A 27,144-nucleotide genomic window follows, 5' to 3' on the forward strand; every position below is an offset into this window, starting at 1 on the left:
AAAGGGACTGAAAAAAGATTTGCTAATCATATTTTTGGAAAAAAGATTTTATCATAATTGTTGTGAATTTTCTGCCTCAGATTTGTGAAGTGATCCATTGTTTGGCACCAAGTGTTTGTCCCGTTCTGACCATAAAGAATAGTTACACCACAAAATTAACTATCTGGTTTCTTGAATTTTCACTCAAGAGCAAAAATCTGCCTTCAAACTTGAAAGAAAAAATTATTTTGTGATAATTAGTGTTTTGAAATGTTTGGTATGAAATGTTTTTTATCGTGATAACATTTTGGGCCATATCGTCCAGTCTTTCTAGTCTTCCGACCACTCAAAGCGCTTTTACAGTGTATGTCACATTCATTCATACACATTCACACAATGTTGGCAGTGGCTGCAATGCAAGGTCCCAGCTGCTCATCCGAAAGGAACTAATCATTCTCACACATTCATACACTGATGGCGCAGCCTTCAGGAGCAATTTGGGGTTCAGTACCTTGTCATCTTGTCAAAGGACACTCTCTAGGAGCCGGGGATCTTCTGGGGTCTTGACTTTTGCAATGCTTTGTATTTGCAGCTTCAATATTATCTGTATCATATCAGATGACTCCAGGGCAGGCAGACAGAGGGAAAAGAGGAAGGACATCGCCAGAGATCCAGTCTGCATGAAATAAAGGAGGCTGATAGTGAGATAAAACAGTAACATAGTCTTTGCATGGGACATAAAGAGGGAGGGAAGGTGGGACAAAGAGAAAGAGACACAGAGAGGAGGCTGGCAGTGAGTGTTAGCAGATGTAGGGCAATGGAGCATCACTGCTGAGCTGAACTGTCCCAGAGGAGCAGAGGCTTTTCGGAGAAAGAGAGTAAGGAACACTAAGATATTCCACTCTGTTATTTATCACTCTGTTGCTCCTCCATTCTTGCTGTATGAGCCTTCAGTAGATTTGCTCTTCACTGTCAGCAGGCTAGAATCAGCCAGCTAGTTTATAAGGCAGTTAGTCAAGCAGTCATTCTGTTAGTAAAACCAGAACTAAGAACCAAAACTAAGTCATATAGTCAACTAATACTAACAACATTCAGTCAGAAGCACCTTATTTTCAACAAATGAAGGCAGATATGCATCATTTCTGCCTGAGGCACTGAACTTGAAACATGTTGTCTCTTTTTGTTGATTTGTGTGCATCAGGAGCTCCAATTAAATATTTTCATTTTTTATAAGGACAACAACATTGTTTTTGGTGTCTTCATATTATTTATCTCTGGATTTTCATCTGAGACCACTTTCCACTTTGTATTTGACATGGCTAGTGGTGGATTGTTTGACATTTACTCAAGTACTGTGCTTGAGTACAAATTTAAAGTACCTGTACCAATATTTCATTTTATGTTACTTTATACTTTTATACTACATTTCAGAGATAAATGTTTACTGTTGACTCAGTAACTCAGTCACTCATGTAAAACAAATGGTGACTTATGATGCATTCTTAGATTCAACCACCCACAAGTATATAAAGCACTTAAAATTAGCTCCAGCTACACCCTAAAATATTGTTTATATGTTAATGCATCAATAATAATGGTCCAATAATATTATAGTATAACACTAACAGTGGCCATTCTGCCTAACAAATATTGTATTTACCTTTACAATATTTAGCTTAAAGTAAATAAAAACCATGCAGAATTGTTAGATCCTGTGGGTCTACAAGTGAAGTCTGGTAATCTGGTGATGTTAGCTAAAATCATATTTTCTAGAAGTTGACTATTGCCCACAGCGCTGACGAGTGATTTTAGCAGTCGATTAGTCATAGATAATATTGTTTTTAACACTGTATATATTTACATAGTTTTCTCTTCATTCATTCTAGTGTGGCACCACAGTGATCAATTAAGCCTAATAATTTTGCAATTCCGATTATTTTCCCAGATCAGATTTTTTTTGTTTGACAGTTCACATTATTGTTTTAATGCGGCCCATATCAGACTCCAGTGTGAGCTGTCCGTGGCCTTAAAGTGACCCGCATGTGCAGAAGAATAACAACGTCACACGCAATACGCTGTTTTACAGAAGTAAACAAGGAGCCACAGATGTTAGCTCCAGTTAGCTCATACTTAACTCTTCCAATTTTCACGGGAGACTCCTGTTTTTCATTGTCCTCTCACGGGTCACATTTCTCCCAAATTATGACATGTTTACAACTTTCTGTCCCTTTCATTACGGTTTCTGGCACTGTACAACTCAAGTGGCCCACGACTCCTTCCCTCCCTCCCTCAGCCTCTCTCTCTCTCGCTCCACTGTGTTCACACGGACACAAGCAGCATGCACATAACTCAGAAGAAAGCTTGTTGCCCGGTGGATTTCTAGTGTAAGAACGGAAATTTGTGAGCAGATGATAGCATGGTAGAGGAGGAAGAGAGCCACATGCTTAATTATGGCTTTTGTGAAGCTTTTTCGTTCACTGCGGCTCTGTCTACAGCAGAACTGTGACAACAGCTGCTTTAGAGTGACGTCAAAGTCGCATCAATTCCGACCTGAGTGTCCAGACTCAGGTCGCATTAAAAAAGATCTGATCTGTATTGGATTTAGACCACATATGAAAGTGGCACAAATCCGAACTGGAAAAGATCAGATTCCATGTGACTTGGCTCCTTCTCACCATCATAAAAAGATCAGATCTGAGGCACATATGGGCAAAAAAATTTGAGTCACTCTGGTCTGCAGTCTGAATGTAGCCAAAGATACCTGAGAAGATCAAGAGAAGTATCCCCATGTCCAAAAATGTGGAAAACTAACTAAAGTGAAAAAACTGCCCAGACTGTAGGACTGCAGGAACATGAACACATATTTCAGAATTCTTTTGCTGCTATCTTGTCAGTGACTGATAGTGACAACTTGTTGTATCGGTAATGATGTAACGCACAGAGTGAACGAAAACATACCATAGAAAATAACAATGGGCGTAGGCGCACCACACATATACACACAAATACACATGTGGCTTTGTGTAGTCTCGCAGTCTGCAACACGTCACATGCTGGATACATGCACACTACTAAGTAAGTACTATTACGTGAGCAGAACTTGTTCATATTATGCTTGATACCCTATTTTCTCTAGGGAACCTTTACTGAAACAGCAATTGTCATGTAATGTTGTCAACTGTGATCTGACCAGCACATCCATACATCTTGATGCTTTCTGTGCACTGCTAGTTAAATGACTAACTCACCAATAAATGAAAGTGATCATAAGCATGTGAAGAGACATCAGATATGATTAGGCCTGAACCTTTTGTCCTGAACCTGCACTTTCAAAATAACGGAACATAAAATATCCTACAGAAATCTACTTTGAAGTGTGTAGAGTACAATGTTCCTCCTAAGGAGAAGGGAGAAATTTTTTTCACAAGCATGCACACGCGTGCAAGTGTTGTCCCGAGCGTCTGTGTGTATTTCTCAATGTGTGTGGGTGTGTGTGTCTTCCTAGCCAAAACATTATGTTTTTACAGGAAGTAGAGGTTGATGTTTATAAAAAGCGTGAGTTTTTTTCTTTAGGAGATGTCAGGGATTTTCACCTAGCAAGTAACATGGGGTGTAAGTATGGATAAGAACTCTATGCCTTGTAATTTTAAAACATGTCCTCAGATCACCATTTTGGTCATAAATTGCTGAGTAGTTCTTGGTGTTTATTTCTCAGTGTGTGTGTGTGTGTGTGTGTGTGTGTGTGTGTGTGTGCGCACCTTTCTTACCAAAAGGTTTTTGGGGCGTTAAAGCTTCCCAAGGCGGGGTAAACTAGAGGTACAGGGGTGCAGGTCATAATGTGAAAAAAGGACACCACAATGTGACCTCTATTTATGTAATATTACACAGAATGGCAGGATGATTAAAACATGTTTTTCTTAGTTAATCATTTGTTTTAATTAATGCATTGAATGAATTTTGAATACACATAAATCTAAGACATCTTAAATAAGATTGAATTTTGTGTTAGAATTTCATGAGCATGCTTATTTGGACTGTAATAAAGAATATCAGATCCTTCTTAAGTTTTAAAACATTTCAAAAAGGACTGGTTGTTTACAGGTTTTCAGATTACAAACTAAATAGTAACTTTTATTATGTTGTATAGCCACATGTAGACATTGAGCTGTTACAGCTCTGATAGTCTGACTACACAGACTTTATAGTGGTATAGTAGTATTTTATAGTATTTGTAACATTTAAACTGCGTATTAGTTGAGACTCAGCAATTTAACTGATTCACAAATAAAACCGTTTTCTGATATTACACCACTGATGTTAAGGTTTGTTTAGGGCTAATGTTAGTGTATTCATTATAATTTCATATAATAGTACTAAACTAGTAATAATACTATATAGCTTTATAATATTGATTCCAGTTGGACAAAACAGCAGTTTAATTTTTATGGTTTGTTTTCATTCATTAAATCCTTGTGCAAGAAGAACAGTCTACATGGTAATTAGTCTCTTATTTGTTAATGCAGACTATTTGTGAATTTGTCAATAATCAGAACCATTCATGCAGAACAATGAGTTCAACATTTCCAAAGTTTACACTAGAGTCAATCTTTTTTAATTTCTTGCATTGTGATCAACTTGCAGAAAGTCTTTCAAGGCTATATAGATTGGTAACTTTTAGTTACATGCCTGTCAAAAATGCTTTTGGCTGCAGTGGATTGCCAATTTATTTATACTGCCTGTAGCCCTATGTTTGGCTTGCAATTATTGTGACAGATATAAAACATAGGCTAATTTCTTCTTCTTCTTTCTTCGAAAATTACATGTTGAAATGAATACATAAATGATAAACTTTTATCAAAGCAATAGTCACCAGTTCTTGTCAGGGTTTTTTTTCCCCAGTTCCACATGTTCTTCCTGATGGTATAGACTTGACAGCAGATGGTTTACGGTCCAATGCAGCAACAATCATGATGGAGAGGTTTAGAGGTGATGGTGTACATAGCAGAAAATCTTTGTCAAGGTTATGATCACCTGACAAGACCTTTTGATAACCTGTCTCTCAACTTCAGATTGGTCTTTGTTGTTTAGTTTACTGACCATTTTTTATAGCTTTAATGTTTGACATCCACCTTTCTCTCAACTTAAAATTTAACACCCCTATATCAACTTTTGGGTTGCTACATATCCATATGTTTTACCAAATTACTTGTAATTCAGAAAATGGTTTTTAAGAATACTTTTGTATTCTACAGATGTTCAGACTGGTTGATAATTAATTGTATGTAATTTTATGTAAATGACTAATTGATTAATTCACTAATTAAGACTCTGGCAAGATGAGAGGAGGTGGACTCTGCGTTTTACATCGATGCTTGGTGCTCAAACATAGTCAAGGTGGACTCTGTTTCCTAAATGTCATACTGTTTATTTTGAAGATGAAACTTATGGTGGAGAAATGAACATTCAATTCATGGGCAACAGCTCTGGTGGACATTCCTGCTGTCAGCATGCCAATTGCACGCTCCCTCAAAACTTGCGACACCTGTGGCATTGTGCTGTGTGATGAAACTGCACACTTTTGAGTGGCCTTTTATTGTGGCCAGCCTAAGGCACACCTGTGCAATTCCCATACTGTCTGATCAGCATCTTGATATGCCACACCTGTGAGGTGGATGGATTATCTCGGGAAAGGAGAAGTGCTCACTAACACAGAATGTTGACAGATTTGTGAACAATATTTGAGAGAAATAGGACTTTTGTGTACATAGAGAAAGTCTTAGATCTTTGAGTTCAGCTCATGATGAATGGGGGCAAAAACAAAAGGGTTACGTTTATAATTTTGTTCAGTGTATATTCCTTGCCATCTTGTCAGACACAGTTAAAACATGCCTTATTTTATCTTGAAATATGTTGTACATACTTATTCTTGTTTGCTTCTTTTCTTTTAAAACTGTTCATCTTGGCTTGTGTGTTTTGTATATAGATATTGTTGGTGTTCTGTTTGTTTTGTTTTTGGTAAGTAACAATGTCATTCTTTTATTTATTTAAATAAAGGAAGGACTCTGAATAAGCTTTTTAGTCTTCCTTTCCAGCACTGTAATATGGCTTTTCTATTGAATGTATTTGTATCATAATAATTGTGCAAATAAACTGATCTAAGGTCTGTCTGTCTGTCCATGTGATGTTAGGCTCTATTGAAATGTTTCTATACTTAAGAAGCATCCGTTTTTGTTTACTACAGTCAGAAAAAGCATGCTCATGAAAGCTTAAGTCATTCTTATTTAAAATGTCTTAGTTTTTGTGTATTCAAAAATTCATTCAATACATGTGTTGAAACATATGATGAACTAAGGAAAATACATTTTAACCATCCTGCTACTCTGTGTAATATTACATAAATAGAAGTCACATTGTGCTGTCCCTCTACCTCCAGTTTACCCCACCTTGGGCTGCATGTGCTGGTTTCAAAATGGAACACATGAGCAGGATCCTTCCCTAATGCATGTTGCCTCATGCATTTATTTATCCATTCAAGATGTTTTAATATTTCAAACCCCATTACTGACTCTAGTTAGGATCAGAAGTTTTCACCAATATCCATTCAGTGTATTTACATCTGAACTACATCTTTTTTCTTTCTTTTTTTAATTTAATTTTACAAATAAAGCTACGACAAATAGATGGCTAATGGATTAGTCCAAACCATTAATCCATTCATTATGTGTAATCGGTTATCCACGCAGGGTCGAGGGCAGGGGCACACCATGGACAGGTCGCCAGTTCATCACTGGGCTGACACATAGAAACGAACAATCATTCACACCTAAGGGCAATTTAGAGTCACCAGTTAACCTTAGCATGTCTTTGGACTGTGGGAGGAAGCCAGAGCACCCAGAGAGAAAGGCCAGGGATGACCAAGGTTCATGGATTAGTCAGTTGACGATTAATAATAACTATTTTAAAAACATTACCTACTTCTCACCGCTCCAATGTGAGCATTCACTTCTTTTCTCTGTTTTTATAAGATTGTAAGTTGATTATCTTTATCTTTTTGACTGTTGGTCATGGATAACAAGCAATTTCATGGCATCACATTGGGCTCTGCAAAAGTGTAACAGATTTTTGACATTTTATAGACCAACCAGTTAATCAACTGAATAGTTGGCAGATTAATCAATAGTGAAAATAATCATTAGCTGCAGCACTACACAGAAACAGAAAGCAAACTGTGTACAAATTCTCATGCAATTAAGAAACCAAAACCAAAAAACAAATATATACAGACAACATAACTATAAAAAATTGTAATTGATTCTAAATGAGTCAGAAAACTTAAATGCTGACATTTCTCTCAGTCCTCAGAACACAGATGCTTAGAGGAATGACAAATAGCATTATAATTATCCAGAGGGTTTATATTAATGTAAATGTATTTTTTCAAGTTTAGCTTGAGCTTGATTCCTTAAAAGCAACTGCTTGGCTTAATCAGAGGTACCATCACCATGATGGATGACTAGGAAAATTTCTGAACTCTAATATGTGAATGATTTAAACCCTTTCATCACTCTTCTCACCCTCTCTATGCACTGTACAAGATTTCTTGCCTTTCCTAAAATTAGTTTTAGTTGTAAAGTGATTTGAAAGTTTTTTGTTAAAAAGTTCTTCAACAAACAAATATTTGAAGATGACTCGATCAGTGATAATTCATGCAGATATAGAGTTCCATTCATTTGAAATAAATTTAAGGCCATATTTCACAAAGCCTCCTGGTCCTAAAAAAAGTAAATCTTAACCTAAAAATAACTATTCATAAAGCATATCGCTCAAGAAAGCAGTTGTCAGAGTGAGGAAGGGAACTTTAGTGTATAAGCAAAAAACAAAATGGCCGCAGGAATCACAGGAAGAGGTGGTTCAGGTGTTTGTTGAAAAAAGGGGAATCAAGTGTTTAAATTTCTCAGCTTTGTCCATCATTTCTCTCAGCCATTATAAGGTTGTACTCAACTCAAAGTAACTGCTGAGATCTGGGACCATGGTGACATCACTAGAAACAAAGTCTGTCGGGAATGGATGCAGAAAGTGGGGGTGCTGAGTGGGCTGCAGCACCCCTTAAAACCAGGCATTATTATAAACTATGACATGATATGCACCATTTAGTATGACGTGATTATATAGACTGACCTTCTCTCAGCACCCCAAACTGTGACTGACGTTCAGTGTCCCTGCAGATGGGTCAACAAACATGAGCAGTTAGATGATCAGTTAACGGTTTATCCAGGTTATCTAAGCCACTTTATTTGTCAGTCAATCAATATGTTTGTTTGTTTTTCTTTTTAGTGATGTTCTCTGATATCAGCAATTCAGTTTTTAGAAATTACCATGTGGACTAACGACCACTGTAGCACATGCTACAAAGTAGCACTTTGTAGCCATGTTTGTATGAGTTGGTCCATGTTTTGATGTTTCTTTATCGAGCACATGGGTGATACAATAGACAGAGATGAGGAAGAGTGCTAGCTAGTAAACATAGTGAAGAATTAAAGCATTAATTAAATTAAAAAATGTTTTATGACGAAGGAAATACATTCAGCATGTCTGCAAGACCTCGTGGATGTACACATTGTGTTTTGATGTGAAGCACTGAATATGAACAGAAACTTTATATACAAGAAAACTCCGCAGAAAACCTTTAACTTAAAGGGAAACCTAGGTATTTTTCTACCTGCACACAATTTCCCCATGTTTTTGTCTGGGTAACTAATAGAAATTGGTCCAGTATTGAGTAAGAGCGCTGCAGCCCGCAGCCACGCAACAGGCTGCTATATTATCCTTCTGGGCCCCGTCAATGTGTCCACTAAAGTGGTTGTTTTTGCCACTGACAGGCTCAGATTGTTATTATAAGTGTCACACTACATTATGGAAATTACCCTACAGGGATAGACCTTTTTATTAAAGAGTACGATCCTTTTTGTCTAACCAGAAACAGCTGTTATATCGCTCTCCTCAAAGCAACCAGACATCATTGACAAATAATGATTGACAAGTAATTTTACCATCATCGTAAAACACATTTATATACAGTGCATTTTTTGAATTTGCATCTGGGGTGAGTGTAAACAACAGCAACCATCTTCATCTTCACAATAAACAGTCTGACATTTGGGAAACAGAGTCCATCTTGACTGGGTTTGTGCACCAAGCATCATCGATGTGAAACACAGTGTCTACCTCCTCTCGTCTTGCGCTGCAGCTCGGAACATGGACCACCTGCTAAGTGCTTGATACAGGATGTTGATGGGACAGGTCTCTGTAATGATGTGGGCACAGCAGTCTCTGAATTCCATTGCTTGGTCAAAATAAGTCCCATTTTGTCCAGACTGGATCTTTAGGAGCAGAATTAAATCCAAGCTGGGCCAAGATGGCTCCTCTCCTGGGTCTCTTTCCTCTCCTCTGAGACTGTGGCTGTGGTACCTGGTCCGGTTATTTGGGCCGGGTGGATCGTGGTCTGCTGCTCTTTAATCCCAAAACCCAGTCTTCATCTTCCAATGACTGTTTTGTTTATTTATGTCAGAGGTAAAATATATTTTGGCAATAAAGCCGCAAAAATCAGATAAAAACAAAAATGTAGCAAAGAGCTACCGGCTGCTGGTTGCCATAGCAACCTTTCAACCTTTTAACCTTTCACTGGGATCAATGACACACTTTCTTGTACTTGCTCTGAATGTCTTTCCAAAGTTAGAGCTCCTTCTTAGGACTTTACTGCCACTGTAAGTTAGGAGCTCTCTAAATACTCTTGTGGGTTGTGAATATGGCTTAAAATATCATGTAGGATTTTGTTAACCACACCTCCTTCATCCTTTTGTTTCCTTATTCTTGCCTTCCTTCAACCTCTCTTTTTAATGTCTCCCATCTGTACAAATATCCTAATTGTGGTTACCACTAATGTTAAATAAAGTGATTAACAATTAAAAATTGAAACCTCTCTCTTTCTAAGGAAAGAAAGGAGGGAATGATAGAAAGTCAGGATGGAAAGACAAGAAAACTAGTATGTTAGTGAGTAACCCCTGGCAGAAGTGTGAGACAGACAAAAGGAAGGAAGTCTACAAACAGAGGCACTCTGGGTGGTTGTATTTGTGCCTACAAATGTGTATGTATAAATGGGTCAGCTCCCAGGCAGTGTTCATTTGAAGAGATACCCCTGTGTTGGGCTCCTAGTGGGGCCGTTCTCCATCATGCAGCTCTACTTAGCATTAGCTGAGTGAGCAGTGCGCCTGCCGCTGTGTACCAGAGAATCATGGATGGAGTATTAAAGCTGCATGATAAAAGCCCATGATGCTGCGGGCCACATTCAGCTCCCACTGATGCATCTCACTGCAGTCCTCTGTTGACGCTTTAATGATACACCACAGAGCCTGGGGGGCTGTTAGAAAATATTTGGGGAGGCATTTTGACACATCAGGACTGCAGAATGTTGGTGTGTTAAATGGTTATTGGGTTTTCATTTCTTGTGTCAATGAGATATACTGTATGTCAGAGGTGCTCATGTTTTCCCAAAGAGATATGCAGTGATGTTGCCGGCCTTGTTTAAAATTGATCCCGTTTGCTTGACTTAGTTGTGCCATTTCAGTCCATCTCTCCCTCTATCCATGTTGTAAGCTTTTTTATGGAAGGTTATAAAACAAGTGTTATTTGTGTTATTTCTGCGAAAAAGAGATCTGATATGTCAAGGATGAATGTCATTCCAACTTAAAAAACAATAAGTCCTTTCTTGCAAAAAATATTAATTGATGCTTTAGAATCATATCAATTAACAGGCACGTGTCTTATCCACTGCTCCATCACCACCCACACAGTTCTAGCACGAAAATGTGGCAGTCCCATGGATACATTAAGACATGTAGATACAGTGTGACAGAGTTGGCCATGCTGCCACTTCTTCAAAATGGCCATTTGCTGTGCCACAAAGAACATCCACTGCTTCCCACAAAGCATTTCCCCCACTGACCGCCATTATAAAATGTTAAACCATGAAGTTTTATTTCTAAAACTGTCAAAGTAGCATTTATGTGCTTGACATCATATTGATGTAAAGTCCATTGGCCAAGCCGGTGGGGACAGGTCATGAGATAAGTGAATCATGATACTGTATATTAAGCGCACATATCAACACTTTACAAAGAAACACAACAAAGTAGTAACATACAGTACAACAGCCGCAGTGATAGATTATAAGAGAAGACAGATGAATGGAATTTTGATATATTTTTTTAAAAGTCTACTGTAATTTTCTAAATCTAATTGATACTGTTATTAATCAGGTAACCATAAAAAGTAATGGTGATTAAAAGCTATAAAGTGCACAGTAAGATTCAGATTCAAACACAGGTTATTGAACCAAAAAGTAGGTTGTGCTAAGTTGTGTATTGTCTGACAAAGAGAACAGGTGGCTTTTTAGTCCAGACTTCCAAAGAAGGCGCTAATTTAAGTGGGAGGACCATGATATAAAAATGCTCTAAAATTGGCATATTTTTGTTTAATCAGGTTGAATGAAAGAAATCCAGTGTATATGTCTAAGAAAATAGCAAATTAAATGTATAGTGAGCCAGTGTAGAGGATTGGAGTGATGTTATTACATTTTTCGTTCTGGTTAGGAATCTAGTGTTCTGGACAAGTTGCAGAAATTGATGACTGAGGTAGGCCAGAATAAAGAAAATCAGAGAGCCACTGATGCACAAATGCAGTCAGCTGTACAAGGCAGAATTGAACAAGCAAGAGAGAAATCTCTTTTTGCATATGCACTCAGTAAATCAGCTTTTATTGAAATGAACAGGTGCCCTCCTGGAGTCTGTATCTGTCCTCTTATATATTTGTGACATGTAACTATTATATGGCCTAGTGAAAATTGTGTCCATGAAACAGATTGACAGTTTTGGTGTCTCTGGTGAAGACAGTTTGTCTGGACTCTGTCCTCTCAGCTCAAGAGTTCTGCTCTCTCAGTACACATCTCATAGCACACAGTAAATTGACACTGTGACAGGTCAGTAGTGAAATTGCTGGAGCCATTCCGCATGTGAAAACCAGAAATTTACATAACCAACCGATCCCTCTGCATAGTAGATCCATGTCTATCTTCCACAGAACACTGAAGCACTTTGATTTGCTCCACAAAGAGTTCAACACTGGCTTTATGACTCTAACTTGATTTCCTGGCTTGAATTAAACTGCTGTGTTATGATTGGTCTTTTATGATTTTAAAACCTCAAGCTGGCTATAATAAACGTGAACTAACTGTTTCTCATTTTTTTTGTGGGTATAGTTGAATTCCTACATTAGATCTGAGCTGAGCTCCGAGGGAACACTTGATGTTTATGAAAGCAATTAATTCCACATGCCATCTTCAATTACTCCCAGCACAATACTCACCCCCTTCAGGTCACTACTTTCCATGCCATCGTCCTAATCATCAAATTATATTAGCATGCTTATTGAAGCATACGGTTATGGGGAGATGTGCAGCATTGACTGCCTGCTTATCTATTTATTTATTCATTGGCAATCTGTTAAAGCTCCTTCTGCCTCAGCTGTTTATGACTTTGAATTCTCTTGTAACTTTTTATTTCTGTCTTTTCCCGTCGTGTCCATTGATAGCTGCCCATCCTGGTCTCGTCTATGGTCAGTCTGTACTTTCTGGAGTGGACAGATGTGTTCAAGCCAGTGAGGTCTGGCTTCAACTGCCACGACCGCAGCCTGAGCCTTCCCTACATCGACCCCAATCACGAGGTGATCCCCCTGCTGATGCTGCTCAGCCTGGCCTTCGCTGGACCCGCCATCACAGTAAGTATAAGAAACAGAAATTACACAAAAAAAACTATGACACTAATCTAATTTTAGAAGGATTTCACAGAAGGAAATACACCCTCTGGCATTAGCAGAGTGAAATACACTGAACAAAATTATAAACGCAGCCCTTTTGTTTTTGTCCCCATTCGTCATGAGCTGAACTCAAAGATCTAAGACTTTCTCTATGTACACAAAAGGCCTATTTCTCTCAAATATTTTTCACAATTCTGTCAAAATCTGTGTTAGTGAGCACTTCTCCTTTCCCGAGATAATCAATCCACCTCACAGGTGTGGCATATCAAGATGCTGATCAGACAGTATGGGTATTGCACCGGTGTGCCTTTGGCCACAATAAAAGGCCACTTGAATCTAAATGTATCTAAATGTACAATTCATGATTGAATATTGAGTGTAGGTTTCTTTTAACCATGACAACGGTTGTTCCCTGACCTGAACCACATGTTTATTATTGAGGGTGAAAGTCTCAAGTCCCTATCCTTAGAGGAAGTAATTTTACCCCAAGACAGACCCAGAAATCACACATAACAGAAGTTATCTCATTGCACTTTTCTAACAGGTCTAGACAGTACTATTAATATTATTTACAGGGACCCAACAATTACCATCACTTGGTGACACAGGCAAGGAAAATCTTGAGTTTAGATGCAAGATGGCAGAGTGTGTGGAAGCAGTGGCTCGGTGGTCTCAGTCAAACAGCAGTACCTTTGTTATATTGTGTGTCTACTAGTTCAAGTGATCGGTGAACATATACACTAGCACTGAGCAGAACTTCTTAAAATTGGAAAAGGGAAGCGCTAACTCTATTCCATGAGAGATCAAGAAAGCTGGCCTATGAGCAAAAGTTACAGGCTAACCCACATACCCCAGCCTTAGTCTCTTCCTCGCCAGCTGCAGGTCACACGTCAACAAGATGGATGAATTATGACTGAGGATTACTTCAAACAACATGGACAGCTGTGTGACATCATTACAGAGTCTTGGCTGGACATCAAATTTCCCTATGTAGCTATTGAGTCAGCAGGCCGCACTGTTTATAGAGCAGACAGGACTGCAGATTCCAGTAAAGGTGATGGAGTATGTATGTATGTGAATAATAATAAAATAATCGTTCAGCCCATGTCCCTTTTCAACCAGGAATAAAAATATCCTTGATCAAATCTACAGAAATATCCCGGGAGCGTACAAAGCCGCCCCATCACCACACCTTGGCTTATCAGACCTCATCTAACTGAAAATGACTCCATCCTACAAACTTCTAGTCTGCAGAACCAGACCAGATGTTGAATCTGTCCAACTGTGGAATGAAGAGGCCACCTTATCACTGCAGAACTGTTTTGAAAACACAGACTGGGAAGTGTGCACAGGGAGCAGACTTGAAGGAATATACGTCATCTGTCTTGGCTTACATAGACTTTTGTACTAAGACAGTACTAACCACCAAAACAATAAAGGTGTTTCCAAACCAAAAACCATGGACGTAAGTGTAGGGTCTCTGCTCAAAACATGTGATGCTGCTTTCAGGGCAGACATGCTGGCCTACAGGAATGCTCAAAGAGAACTGCAAAAGGGCATTAGAGTCTCTAAACACAGGTACAAGCAGCGCACTGAGGTTCACTTTGAAAACAACAACCCCTGTAGCATGTGGAGAGGCATAAAAACTATAACAGACTACAATAGCAGCACCTCACAGATCATCCAAGATGCTACACTCCCTGATGCCCTGAACCAGTTTTTTGCATGCTTCAACAGCCACAACACTAGAGCGAGAGCTTGTATCACACCACAAACAGAGGAGGAGCATATACCCAGTCCCAGGTGAGATCAGCTCTGAGTAGAATTGACATCACCAAAGCAGCAGGACCAGACAGGGTGTCAGCAAAGCAGCAAACCAAAATCATGTGCTGACCAACTTGCAGGGGTGTTCACCCGCATCTTTAATCTTTCCCTACAGCGTGCTGCGGTCCCCACCTGTTTTAAATCTGGAACCATGCTCCCTGTTCCCAAGAAAACAGCAGTTAAAGACATGAATGACTACCCCCCAGTCACCCTGACAACGGTTATTTTAAAGAGTTTTGAGAGGCTTGTGCCATCGTACATGAAGACCATCATGCACATTGATCTGGACAGACACCAGCTTGCCTATTGAGACAACAGATCCACGGAGGATGTAGTCTCCATTGCACTTCATACAGTCCTGTCCCACCTGGAGCATCCAAAAACACACATCAGGATGTTATTCATTGACTTCATTTCAGCTTTCACTACTATAATCTCTAATAAACTGGTACTCAAATTCATTATCCTGGGACCACCCACTTCACTCTGCTTTTGGATTGTGGACTTTCTCACAAACAGACCCCGGTCGCCACATAAATGGTGAGGAGGTGGAGAGTGTCAATGTCATCAAGTTCCTGAGACTCCAAATAACAAAAGATCTCTCATAGTCCCTCAACACCTCCCACCTGGCGAAGAAAGCTCAACAGAGGCTTTTCTTCTTAAGAAAACTTAGACAGGCTAAACTTCCCTCCAAATAATCTTTTACAGAAGCACCACAGATAGTATCATCTTCCACTGCGCCACAGTGTGGTGTGCCAGCTGCTCTGCAGAGAACCCCCAAAGCTTGGCCGTGTGATAAGAACTTCACAAATTATTGCGGGAACTGTGCTTCCGAACCTGGACACAGTGAATGCAAGTCGTCTACGCAAGAGGGCTTGCAACATCAGCTTGGACCCAACCCACCCATGTCAGCTTGTTTGTCCCATTGCCATCTGGGAAGAGATACAGAGCCATCATAGCCTGAACAAACAGACTGAGGAACAGCTTCTTTCCAAAGCTGTAGCCTCTATCACCCCGACCCTGTCACAGAAGTTATAGACTTAAAAATCTAACTCATCTATATATAGAATAATAAAATTTAAATAACTTTAACTATAAATAAATTATAGACTAATTTATCTATCTGCTGCTAATGCATACTTTATTACAAAAGGCACATGCACATAGGGTATATACCATCCATCTCATGTCTCTACTGTTTACTGTCAAACTTTTTTGACAGTTTCCACTTTCCTTGCTTACCTGCATTCCACGTGCCTCCCTTTTCATATTTATATTTAAACTTATATTTATACTTACATTTCTTTTTATTATATTGTTTCCTTATCTATTTTTATCCTCCTGCTGATGATGCTGGTCACTGAGAGCCGCCAGACTAATTTTCGTTGTATGCCTACAGTGACAAAGTTTCTTGATTCTTGAAAAACTCTTTTAGCGGGTAGAAACCTTGAGCAGAACCTTGACTCAGAGTGCGTGGTCATCTGCCTCGACCGGTTGGGGGGTTGAGCAGTGCCATATGACATGGAACACAATTAAGAAGCATAAATTGTCTTCCAAATCAGAAACTGTGTGTGTGTACAAATCTGGTTATCATATAATAATGTGATTTGCACACTAGGCTATCTGGCTATAGTCTATATACTTACATATGTATAAGCTTGTAGATTCAATAGTAGTACTTACATTAACAGGCAATATTTTTAACTTTTCAAGTTTCTATTTAGAAAATTATCCTTTAATTATTCCGTCTGTGTAATAATTAACCCACCTTGAATACATAAATCCCTGGGCTTTGACATCAGGCACAAGGATTACACATGTATAGGGTACAAGGTAGATTATCATTTTGTATAATGAGATAAAGTTGTAGTTCCCTTTGCTTTGCTACTCACAAAAGTAAATGCTAGGTTTTACATGGTGTAGTTCTGAGAATGAATTATCAGGTAATATAAGCAAAAATACCTGCGTGGATGGTGCACAGGTGTGTGGGCGTTTAAAGTGTTACTTTGGTAGTTTTCGACCTGGACTCTATTTTTCCATGTTTTTGGGGCTATGTGACTAATTGGGACACCATTTTTAGAAATTGGTCCAGGACTAAGCAAGTGCGCTGCAGTCAGCAGCAGCGAGACAGTGTTGCAATGTAATCCTTGTGGGCAATTGTGCCCTGTGAAAGTACGTCCACTAAAGTGCTTGTTTTTGCCGCTGACAGGCTCAGATTGTGATTATTTGTGCCTGACAACATGATGGAAAAGATCACTTCAGAGAAAGACCTTTTTATAAAGAGTAAGATCCTTTTTGTTTAATAAGAAAGAGTCACTATAGTGTTCTTGTCAAAGCCACCAGACTCCCTTGACAAAAAGAGGAATTTTACTTCTCTGGTCTATCTGTTAGTTTGTGTTATTGTGTGTCTTTACATTGTAGTTATGCTGATGGCTGTAATAAAACCAGCCACCTCATCCACTACAGTCAGATCTTCATCAGATCAGACTCTTTCTCACCAAGCACTTCTTCTTCATCATGTTTAATCTGAGCATTTTTAAAAATTCTTTATTCTTTATTAGATAGGACACAGGATAGAGAGGAAAGAGGGAGACAGATGGGGGGGTGACACATAGCAAAGGGCTGCTGCCTGAATTTGAACCCAAGCCGCTGCAGTAAGGACTCAGCCTTGTACATGCTAACCGAGCCCCGGAATGGACATATTTTAAGGAAAAGGGGATGTTTTTGGTCTAGAAGAATGACTGAAAAACAACATTTTGGTCTTCGGGGGTTTTACTCTCTTGGAGTGTACCTGACATCTAAACTGAATTAGAACAATACAAATGACATGGTAAAGCAATAACAGTATCATAGTATTATATTAAAATGTCAATATCACAAAATATGGTAATAACCTTTCAAACAATAAGAATATATTATTAAAATCACAGTATTTCTATAGTATAAATCAAAGATTTCAAAGCAAACTTCCACAAAGATTGTCACATCATAGCACAGCCATTAGCCTCATCAATGAGATGAGAAGTTTGTGAAATACCATTAGGCCTAAAGAATCTCTGAGACACCTCTGGACTTTTAGTACTACAGATGGGCATAACAGTAGTGGCCTAAAACCTACAGTCTGTAAGCAGGCAGTTCTGGGGCACCTCAGGTGAAACAGCACGGCCCTATTGATAAAGACAAATAAGAAAAAGTTATGTTGCCTTCTACCACTTTTACATAAGCGTCAACTGACATTAAAACATTTCCAGCCAACAGCTCTTACCCTGTCAAGAGGTCAGCTTGCTGACACTCAGTGTTCGGTGAAGAGACACTATTTTTGTAGGATAAAACTGCTTTATTCAGTGTTTTTAATGTTTTAATGATCAGGGGTCTCATTTATAAAACTGTGTGTAGAATCCTCACTAAAAGTGTACGTGCGCCCAAAAGCCAAAAATGCCGTACGCCAAAAAATATTTAGACTTAATAAAACCGTGTGTACGTAAGCAATGTTCCTTTTATAAATCACAATCAACTTGAAATGTGGCACCCATAGTTGCCTATAAATGGTCAGTGAAACGCCCCTCATCAATATTAATACGTACTGACTGCAGGAAGAAAAGGAGGCAAACTCCGACAGAAAAGCTACAAAATGAAATTTAATTGTGACACTGATGTTCCTTTTGGTGAAGCTGAAGCATGTTGTTTGGTGGGTAAAAAACAGACTTTCACGCAACGCTTGTGCACTGGAGGAAAACAATATGAAACTATACTCTCGTATTTGCTCGACTGACACACAAAAAGGCATCAATTTAAATGTCATACGTCCTCCTGTTCACCTTATTTATGAAAATAAATTGCACTGCATGTAAGTATTAATTAATGATTCCCGATTAAACAGTACAACATATTTGAGGCGTTCTTTTGCAGAAACAGATATTTCCGTTTGTGTTTTCTTATCCTAAATCTGGTTCTTTTTGTGCGCTGCAATGATTTAAAATTTTTTTGCGCACTTCAGGCGCATCAATCAAACGGGTGTTTGTTTATACAGAAAGGCTTTAAGCCTATAATACTCAGAGTTAATATTTGATATATATATAACAGTAGGCCTATTCATTTCAAACTGTTTCATTGAGTTGCTGTTTCACATTTCACCAGTTTATGTGCGTGCGCATGGTTCAGAGTTTGCGTGGAGGACCGCACACTCATCGTCAAGTTTGCTTTTTATACATCACAACCTTTGAGTGGGAAGTGGTGTATGCACGTTTCCAGACCCGTTTTGTATGTCCACACCGTTTATAAATGAGACCCCAGGTCCATTTGTTTTGGGAGGAGACGGCGATGGTGGTAATTTAGCCCCCGGTAGAAACACCAAAGGAAACTTAAACTGAAAACAAACTTAGCACCTAAACTCAGCTAAAGTTAGCAGCAGTAGCTCAGCTGTAAACACACAGCAGAACGCGCTGCACACCGGCTGCTAGCAAGGTTATTTCCAACATGGATTTGCCAACCAATCAGTAGTCTGCAGTGTTTTCACTTCACCTTTTAGTAGACTAGGAACCTCGACAGAGGTGATACAAAAAAAGTAACAGGTAGCAGGTATAACTTTTCCTAATGGAAAAAAGACAAGTGGTACCATGTGTAGGAAAAGGGGCAATAGACCCCATACTTCTCTTGTCCTACACTGACATCCAGTTAAAGAGTAAGTCTATGGAGAACCAACCATAATCCTCCAAGCTTGGAATTGAACATTGAGCTCTGTTGCACCCAAATCACATTCACTCTCTCATTCTTTACCTTGAACTTAAAATAAACAGAAAGACATAAACAACTCAGCTCTCTTCTTAGTTCATAGGGATGCCCAACCCATTACCAGTGAATGACTGATTCCATAGCAAGATAGAAAAATTACTATGCATTACATGCAGGGAGAAGAGACACAAGGAGCTTAAAACCACAATGTGTTCCCAGAAGGTCACTATATGAAACCAAGGTAGAGATGCGCAGCAGAGCATGATGAGGGAAAACTCAACTTTCTAACATTGACCCGAGCCCCGCACATCTCACAGCTCCCTCTGATGTATGTCAAACAGCTTTTTATTTTGTTTTTTACCCTCAGACATCAATAGATTCAGACTCCTCATATCTGCTGATAAAATGTTATTTCTCAGAGATCTGTCTCCCAGCAGCTTGTGGAATAGAAGTCTCTCGTGAACCACCAAGTGCTCAAGTGAAAACCAGGCACAAAACAGTATCCACAAGCGGAAAATTATTTTTAGTTCATAATAAAAGCCAACTCGTGGTTTGTCAGTTAAATGCTTTTAATGAGAAGAAGCAGCAGTAGGAAATGTTTGGTTTGCAGTAACTTAATACAGCATTTTTTCCTGGTATGTTGCACCGACACCCAGTTTGTAATACTGCAAGTGCAAGGGATTTCACGAGTGGGCCATAGGCTCATTCATTGTGTTACCTTATTCAGTGAATGATTTAGATAGTGATTTAACTCGAAATTTTTACAGCATTTTTCCATTTTTTGAAATTGCAAACAAAACTCAAAAATTATGGACATTACCTGTAAATGAACAACCCAACTGTTATTTTACATGAAATGTCAATAATGACAAATTACATTGTTTAAAAAAAAAATTACATACACATGTATGTAAAATGACAATAGTTCTTTGTAAATCAATGAATGTAGCTCATTATATAAAGGATTATATATACTAACAATTTAATGTTTTTCTTCATAAATTTTAAACTAAAACAGGCCTTAAAAACTTGTGTGGAAATATATATGGTATATTCTGTAGCTTGTGTGTGTGTAAGCCTTTAGGTATTTATCAGTATTACATTTTTTTTCATACACTGCAATAAAAACACAATTTGATCAATTAATTAAATGCAACTTACAAATAAAACTAAATAAACATTGCTTCTGTCTTTTAACACAAGTTATCTTTTATAGTTGCCATGACACAACGCCGAAACTATTTGTATTGGCTGTCTCACCGCCACTGTCTTTGAGTATAATTGGTTAGTCTGACATGTTATTCAGACTGTGTGCACCTCTCACTGGTCAAGTTTGAAAATACATCTAGGTGTGCTGCTGTTCCGCACTGCTTGTGGCTGTCACCTGGATTATCTGCCTGCCGAATTCTTATTTGGCATTGGATGCATCAATACATAACGTCCAAGAGGTTCTCAGTTGGATTCAGGTCTGGGAAACATGAGGGCTAGTCAATAGCATCAATGTAAATGTATATGCTCTGTATTTGTATAGCGCCTTTCTAGAGTTTGCGACCAGTCAAAGCGCTTTTACACTGCAAGTGCTCAAACAGAAGCTAACATTCACACACATTCATACACTGGTGGAACAGCCAGGGTTCAGTATCTTGCCCAAGGACATGTCATTTTATAGGGCTCTGCAGTGCTCCTGTTCCTACTTGCACAAAGGAGCAGAATCCGGTCATGTTGCTGGGTTGATGCCGCTCTACTGCCCTTTCCTGCCCTCCTCGTGTAACGGCCCGTCTCCTGGTTTTTCCTCTATGCTCTTGAGTCTGTAACTGGGAGACACAGCAGACCTTGCAACGGTACGTATGGAGATGCCATTCTGGAGAGCTGGACTACCTGTGCACCTGAATGGGCTGCAGGTACCGTCTCATGCTACCAGTAGTGACAAGGTCACTAGCAAAACACAAAACTAGAAAGCAATCACTCAGGGAGGATACGGAGAGAGAAATTGTCTTGGCCACCACCTGCAAAACCATTCCCTTTTTTTGGGGTTGTCTTGCTGTTGCCTGTCCAGTGTACCTGTTGTTACTTTCATTTGCACCAAAACAAGTAACACTGATTCACAATCACTTGTGCTTCCTAACTTTCCAAACTTCAGTTTAACTGACTTGATGTTATTCTGATCTGATGAAGTTTTAGCAATGTATTTAATATAAAGTACATATATAACATGATCATATACAGTACATATATACAATTATATTGTAGTGTCCGAACAATAATGCTGCGATGATGTGTTGAGAGGAAACCCGCTTGACACTGTTCTTGATCATAAAGTTTATTAAATCAAGGAGTTCAGCATCAATTACAAGCTCTGCAGCAGCTTGGAGAGTGACCCAGCCCGATGGCCACTCTGTCTCTCTGTTCATCAAACATAGCTTATATAGGATATGTTTAGGTATCTGTTAGGTACCATAGAGGGGTCTGAGTCTGCAAAATAAAAGGTCAAACCCATAGAAGGGTACAGTACTATTCTGAAGTAACAAAACAAGGGGTTAGAGGTCAAATTCTATAGAAGGGTTCAGTCCCTACATAACCACCAATCACTGCTCTCCCCGTAGAAGGTCACTGACCCTCTGTCCTGCTGCTACAGTGCTATTTTGAACTGTTATGAGTCAAATGCATAAATATTGGATACTTCAGTATATACAGTACATATATAACCTGATATAAACAGATTACAGAAACTCTTATCTATCCATATCTGAAAAGATATCCTCCCTAACATCAACAGATTTTGAGCTAAATGTACAAATATACCAATTTAATAGATGAAAAAATATTTTTCCTTAATATGAAGGCTAATATAAAACATATACGAGTAATATTATGTCAAATGATGGCAGATCTGGATAGTCCTGACTGTCCTGAAAAAATTAACATATAGCATGTATGGCTGCCTCTTACAATTGACTTCACACAAACCTACTGTACAGATACTGTAGGGCAATAATGGCAAAAACAATGATTGTCCCAAAAAAATTGTAAAGCTACTCATTTGAAATGGTTATCATGTTTTAAAGTATGTACACATATATACATACATATATATATATATATATATATTTGGACCCTACAAACAAACTGGTACCAAAGAGATTTTGCCACATTAGGTGATACCAAATTCCAGCTTGGCATATGGACTATATGTATGCCGACACTGATACCTGCTAATTATTGCTACAATTTCACTCACCAACTGGAGCACAGGCTTCCTGGTGGGTCTCTCTCTCTATTATTCGTTCGGTATCTGCATGAAGAAATCTCCAAAAGGCACAAACACGACAGAGATGGTGATCTCCGTGACTGTAATAGCTGAGTGAGGTTAACTGTTAGCAGTGACTGTACCAGCAGCCACCTGTCACTCAAAGCGGCCATGCCCCTAACTATGCAGAACTGTATAGGCTTCATATAATTTACACAGGTGAGTTACAAAAACATTCACCCCCCTCACAGTTGTCATGAAGGACAAAATTAGCTATATACACAAAAAATATTTTTTGAACCAAGCTGTAGACATGTTTTTTTCTGCTGTAAAGTTGGGTATTTTAACATGTTGGGGATTTGATCTCTTTTATAGCCAGGCTCAAGTGGCTGCTTGATGAGGGGGTTTATCAAGAGGTATGTTGAGCAGGCCATCATTTCACGAATTACAGGTATGTAGGCTATTTGATCAATAGAGGCAGAACAGCAGAAGGATGGATGCCCAAGAAGTTCTAACAATGATATGAGTGTTAAATTTGTTCATTATGTTGTTGTTTGTTTGTTGCTGCCTTGATTAACTTGAAAATGTTGGATATTTGACTGTGATGAAAATGAAGCAACTAAGAAATTAACAAACCCAATAACTCCCACACAGCTGAGGTCTTCATTTTGTTTTCCCTTTGATGTGAACTGGAGCATTACGTTCACTGCTGTGAGCAGAGGTCAGGCATGTGAATAAAAACTCAATATTCAAATCCTAAAATTGGAAATCGAATGCGCACCCAACGATCGAATATTTGAATCTTTGAGTCAAGCCCTAGAAATCACACCCTTGTCATTCACTTGTGCATCCAAACATTTGTGACAGGTGTGTTGTTGTATTAACAGATAATGATCGGAGAGGCCATCCTGTTCTGCTGTCTTTCTCGGAGGAAGAGTGGTGCCGGGGCCGAGGCCAACATCAATGCTGCTGGCTGCAACTTCAACTCCTTCATCCGCAGAGCCGTCCGCTTCGTTGGTACACAGGTTTTTTTTCTTTTTGTACACTGGCCTGAAAGTTTGGTAACTGACTGATGATTGTTTTTGCAGGTTTTTCTTATGACTCATTTGCAAGATAAGGCAAATAAAATCTTCAGCAATTGCTTAGCTTTTCCACAGAGCAAGAACCAACATTTAGACAGACATTTTGTGTACAATTGATGATCAATTATAATTAAACAACCACCTCACTACTGCCTTACAAGAATTACAATTACACAAAAATAGCTATGGACACTGCGGCTGGTGCATTATTAAGCCACATAAATTTTATAGCCTGCAACTGTAATAGCAGAATAAAGTAATACCACTCAACCTCTCTGTGCTCTGTGCTCTTAAAAACGTCACGTCACAGCTGTGACAGAGATTACTGTCACAAACAGCAGAATGGCCTCACACACCTCAAGGAAGTTAGAAGATCCTAAGCAAGGGTAGTCACCGCAACTGCAACATCGTGGGAGTGTTTGATTTGGGTCACTTGGCGTGCTCGCTGGTGGTGCATTAAATCAGTAATTAAAGTAGATGTAGGGCTGTCATGATAACCGCAAAACTGAAATACCGCGCAATTGGCCAAGCCAACCGCAAAAGATGGCAAGCACCGCAACAACCACAATGTTCATACTTTCTTGCTTTACACTTTATTGTGTGTCAAATGAATAAATTAATGCTTCATGAATTCCACAAGCATAATGAGCTCCGTTAACGGTTCAATTCGCCATGGGCTATATGTGACCAGACTTCAAATTTGGAAGCTGTATGTGTTGCCGTGTTGTGTGTTGTTTGAATGTTTATTTTGTAGGTTAGCTAACTTGGTGTTAGCATGTTGCACAGCTAATATGGCTAGCAGGCTCGACGATGTTGGACTAATGTTGTAATACTGAGGGAGAGTCAAGAGAAACTGAGCGGCAAGCAACACTAACTAATGAGCGTATTATGTGGGATGCCTGCAGCTGTTCTTCATGTTGCTTTCTGTGGAACTTTAGTTATAACGTTACCACAGCGTAGTTGTTAGCTCTTTCTAGTGTATTGCCCTTAAAGGAACGCTATGTGCGAAAAAGACACGGTCAAACTATAGGAATGATTTTGCTCGACAAAACTTTGACTAGCACCCAGCCGCTTGCTTGCTCAGACCATAAAGTTGCAGTTAACGACTCGCTGTGAGATCCATAGACACACCCCAGAGGAAAAATCTTTTTCTCAGAATAGTATTTTCTTTAACTCTTGAGAAAACACTAAGATCTCAATAGTATATCTTTTTGAGATCACTCCAATCTGAATTGTTGCTCCTAAAACCCTTTAGGAGAAAAGGATGAGATGAAGAGAGATTGAGGTTTTGAGATTTAGGTAAGACAGCTGGATACTGAATTGAGATTACAATATTATAAGCTCACAGCGGGCTAATGAGGACAGGTTTAATGCAGGAAACATGGAATGATCCTGAGGGAACGGGGAAGCTTAAGGCGAACGGTGACAGGATTGATGATCTTCTCCACAGGGAAGGGGACGATGAACCTGGGTGACAGTTTCCTAGAATTGGTCTTCAGGGGCAGATGTTTAGTGGAGAGCCATACCTTGTCGCCCACGGAATATTTCAGGGCCGGAGAGCGCCGACGGTTGGCCTGATCTTGATATCAGCCTGAGGCCTGAGGCAGGGATGCACGGGCTCGGGGCCATGTCCGGTGGCAGCGTCGGATGTGGGCTTGGACTGAAGGTACCATGACGTCCCTTTCCTGAGAGGGAAACAGAGGTGGTTAAAAACCATATAGGCACTGAAAGGGGGACAGACCTGTGGCTGAGTTGGGCAGGGTGTTGTGGGAAAAATGTGGGCATATTCGACCCAGTGGAGTTGGGAGGCCCAGGAGGAGGGATTGGAGGAGACCAGGCAGCGAAGGGTCTTCTCCAACTCCTGGTTGGCACGCTCGGCTTGACCGTTGGACTAAGGGTGGAAATCGGAAGTTAGGCTCACTGTGGCGCCGATGGCGAGGCAGAAGGATTTCCAAAGAGCTGAGGTGAACTGAGGACCACGATCCGAGACAATATCACAGGGCAGACCATGGATACAGAAAATCTCTTTAGCCAGGACCTCAGCAGTAGCTTTAGCAGAAGGAAATCCAGGTAGGGGCAAAAAATGAGCAAATTTAGTTAATCGATCAACCACAGTGAGAATGACAGTGTTACCATCAGAAGTAGGTAGGCCAGTGATGAAATCCAAAGCGATGTGAGACCACGGGCGTCGAGGAACAGGGAGAGGGAGAAGCAGTCTGGTGCTGGGTTGATTATTCTGGGCGCAGACGGAACACGCAGAAACAAATGACTTGGTGTCTGCCTCCATAGTGGGCCACCAGAAACACCTGCGGAGAAAGGCTAAGGTGCGAGAAGGTGGAACAAAGGTGCCGGGTGGAGCATTGCCAGGACCTGGGTCATTCCAGAGAACCTCTCTCACCTCTTTTTCAATGCTCCAAGTGATGGCTCCGATGATGCAGGAGTCGGGGCAAGATGGTATCCGAAACTGGGGTCACGTTCTCCTTGTTGAAGGCTCTGGATAGGGCGTCGGGTTTGATGTTTTGAGAGCCGGGTCTGTAAGTCAAAGAATTTAAAACACCCAAAAAACAGAGCCCACCTGGCCTGACAAGAGTTCAGTCATCTGGCGGATCTGATGTATTCCAGGTTTTTGTGATCGGTCCAGACGACAAAAGGATGCTCAGCCCCCTCCAGCCAGTGGCGCTACTCTTCCAGGGCTGACTTCACTGCCGGCAGCTCCCTATTACCAACATCGTAGTTGCGCTCTGAGGGGGAGAAGCGGCGGGAAAGGAAGGCACAGGGGTGAAGTTTGCTGTCCTCAGCAGAACGCTGGGAGAGAACAGCTCCCATCCCAATGTCCGAGGTGTCCACCTCCATGACACACTGCCGAGACGGGTCAGGTTGAACGAGGATGGGGGCTGAGGAGAAACAAGACTTGAGCTCCACGAAGGCGTTCTCTGCCTCCGAGGTCCAGGAGAAGGGTCTGTTAGGGGAAGTGAGAGAGGTTAGAGGCGCAGCTACACGATAAATCTCCGGTAAAAGTTAGCTAACCCAAGGAACCTCTGGAGCTGTTTTCTGGTTGTTGGGCTGGGCCACTCTTGTACCGCTTTTACCTTGGATGAGTCCATCATGACCCGCCCCTTGGTGACAACGTAGCCCAGGAAGGAGACAGTGGAAACGTGAAACTCACTTCTCTGGCTTGGCAAACTCTCCAGTAATCTCTGCAGGACCTGCCAGACATGTTCAGTTTCATTCTTAGAGAAGACCAAGTCCTCATCAAGGTAGACATAAACAAAGCGGCCTAGCATATCCCTTAAGACGTCATTTAAGAGGCACCGAAACACAGCCGGTGCATTTGTCAAAATGAAGGGCATCACCAGATATTTGAAATGGCCCAAGGAGGTGTTAAACGCCGTTTTCCATTCGTCCCCCTGA

General features: G+C 40.0%; 1 protein-coding gene across 1 annotated transcript in view; it reads left to right on the plus strand.

Moving 5' to 3' along the window:
- The window catches only part of LOC119905976 (2-lysophosphatidate phosphatase PLPPR4), a 58,922-nt gene that overhangs the window by 11,508 nt on the left and 20,270 nt on the right, over positions 1-27,144 (plus strand). Inside the window, exons 2-3 of the mRNA XM_038723431.1 lie at positions 12,625-12,810; positions 23,539-23,668. Coding sequence (XP_038579359.1) covers positions 12,625-12,810; positions 23,539-23,668 — 316 coding nt within the window. The remainder of the gene's footprint in view (positions 1-12,624; positions 12,811-23,538; positions 23,669-27,144) is intronic.

This window comes from Micropterus salmoides, unplaced genomic scaffold (genome assembly GCF_014851395.1).
Source record: "Micropterus salmoides isolate LMB-PRFRI ecotype aquatic unplaced genomic scaffold, ASM1485139v1 Ms_hic_scaffold_1, whole genome shotgun sequence".
NCBI classification, from domain to species: Eukaryota; Metazoa; Chordata; class Actinopteri; order Centrarchiformes; family Centrarchidae; genus Micropterus; species Micropterus salmoides.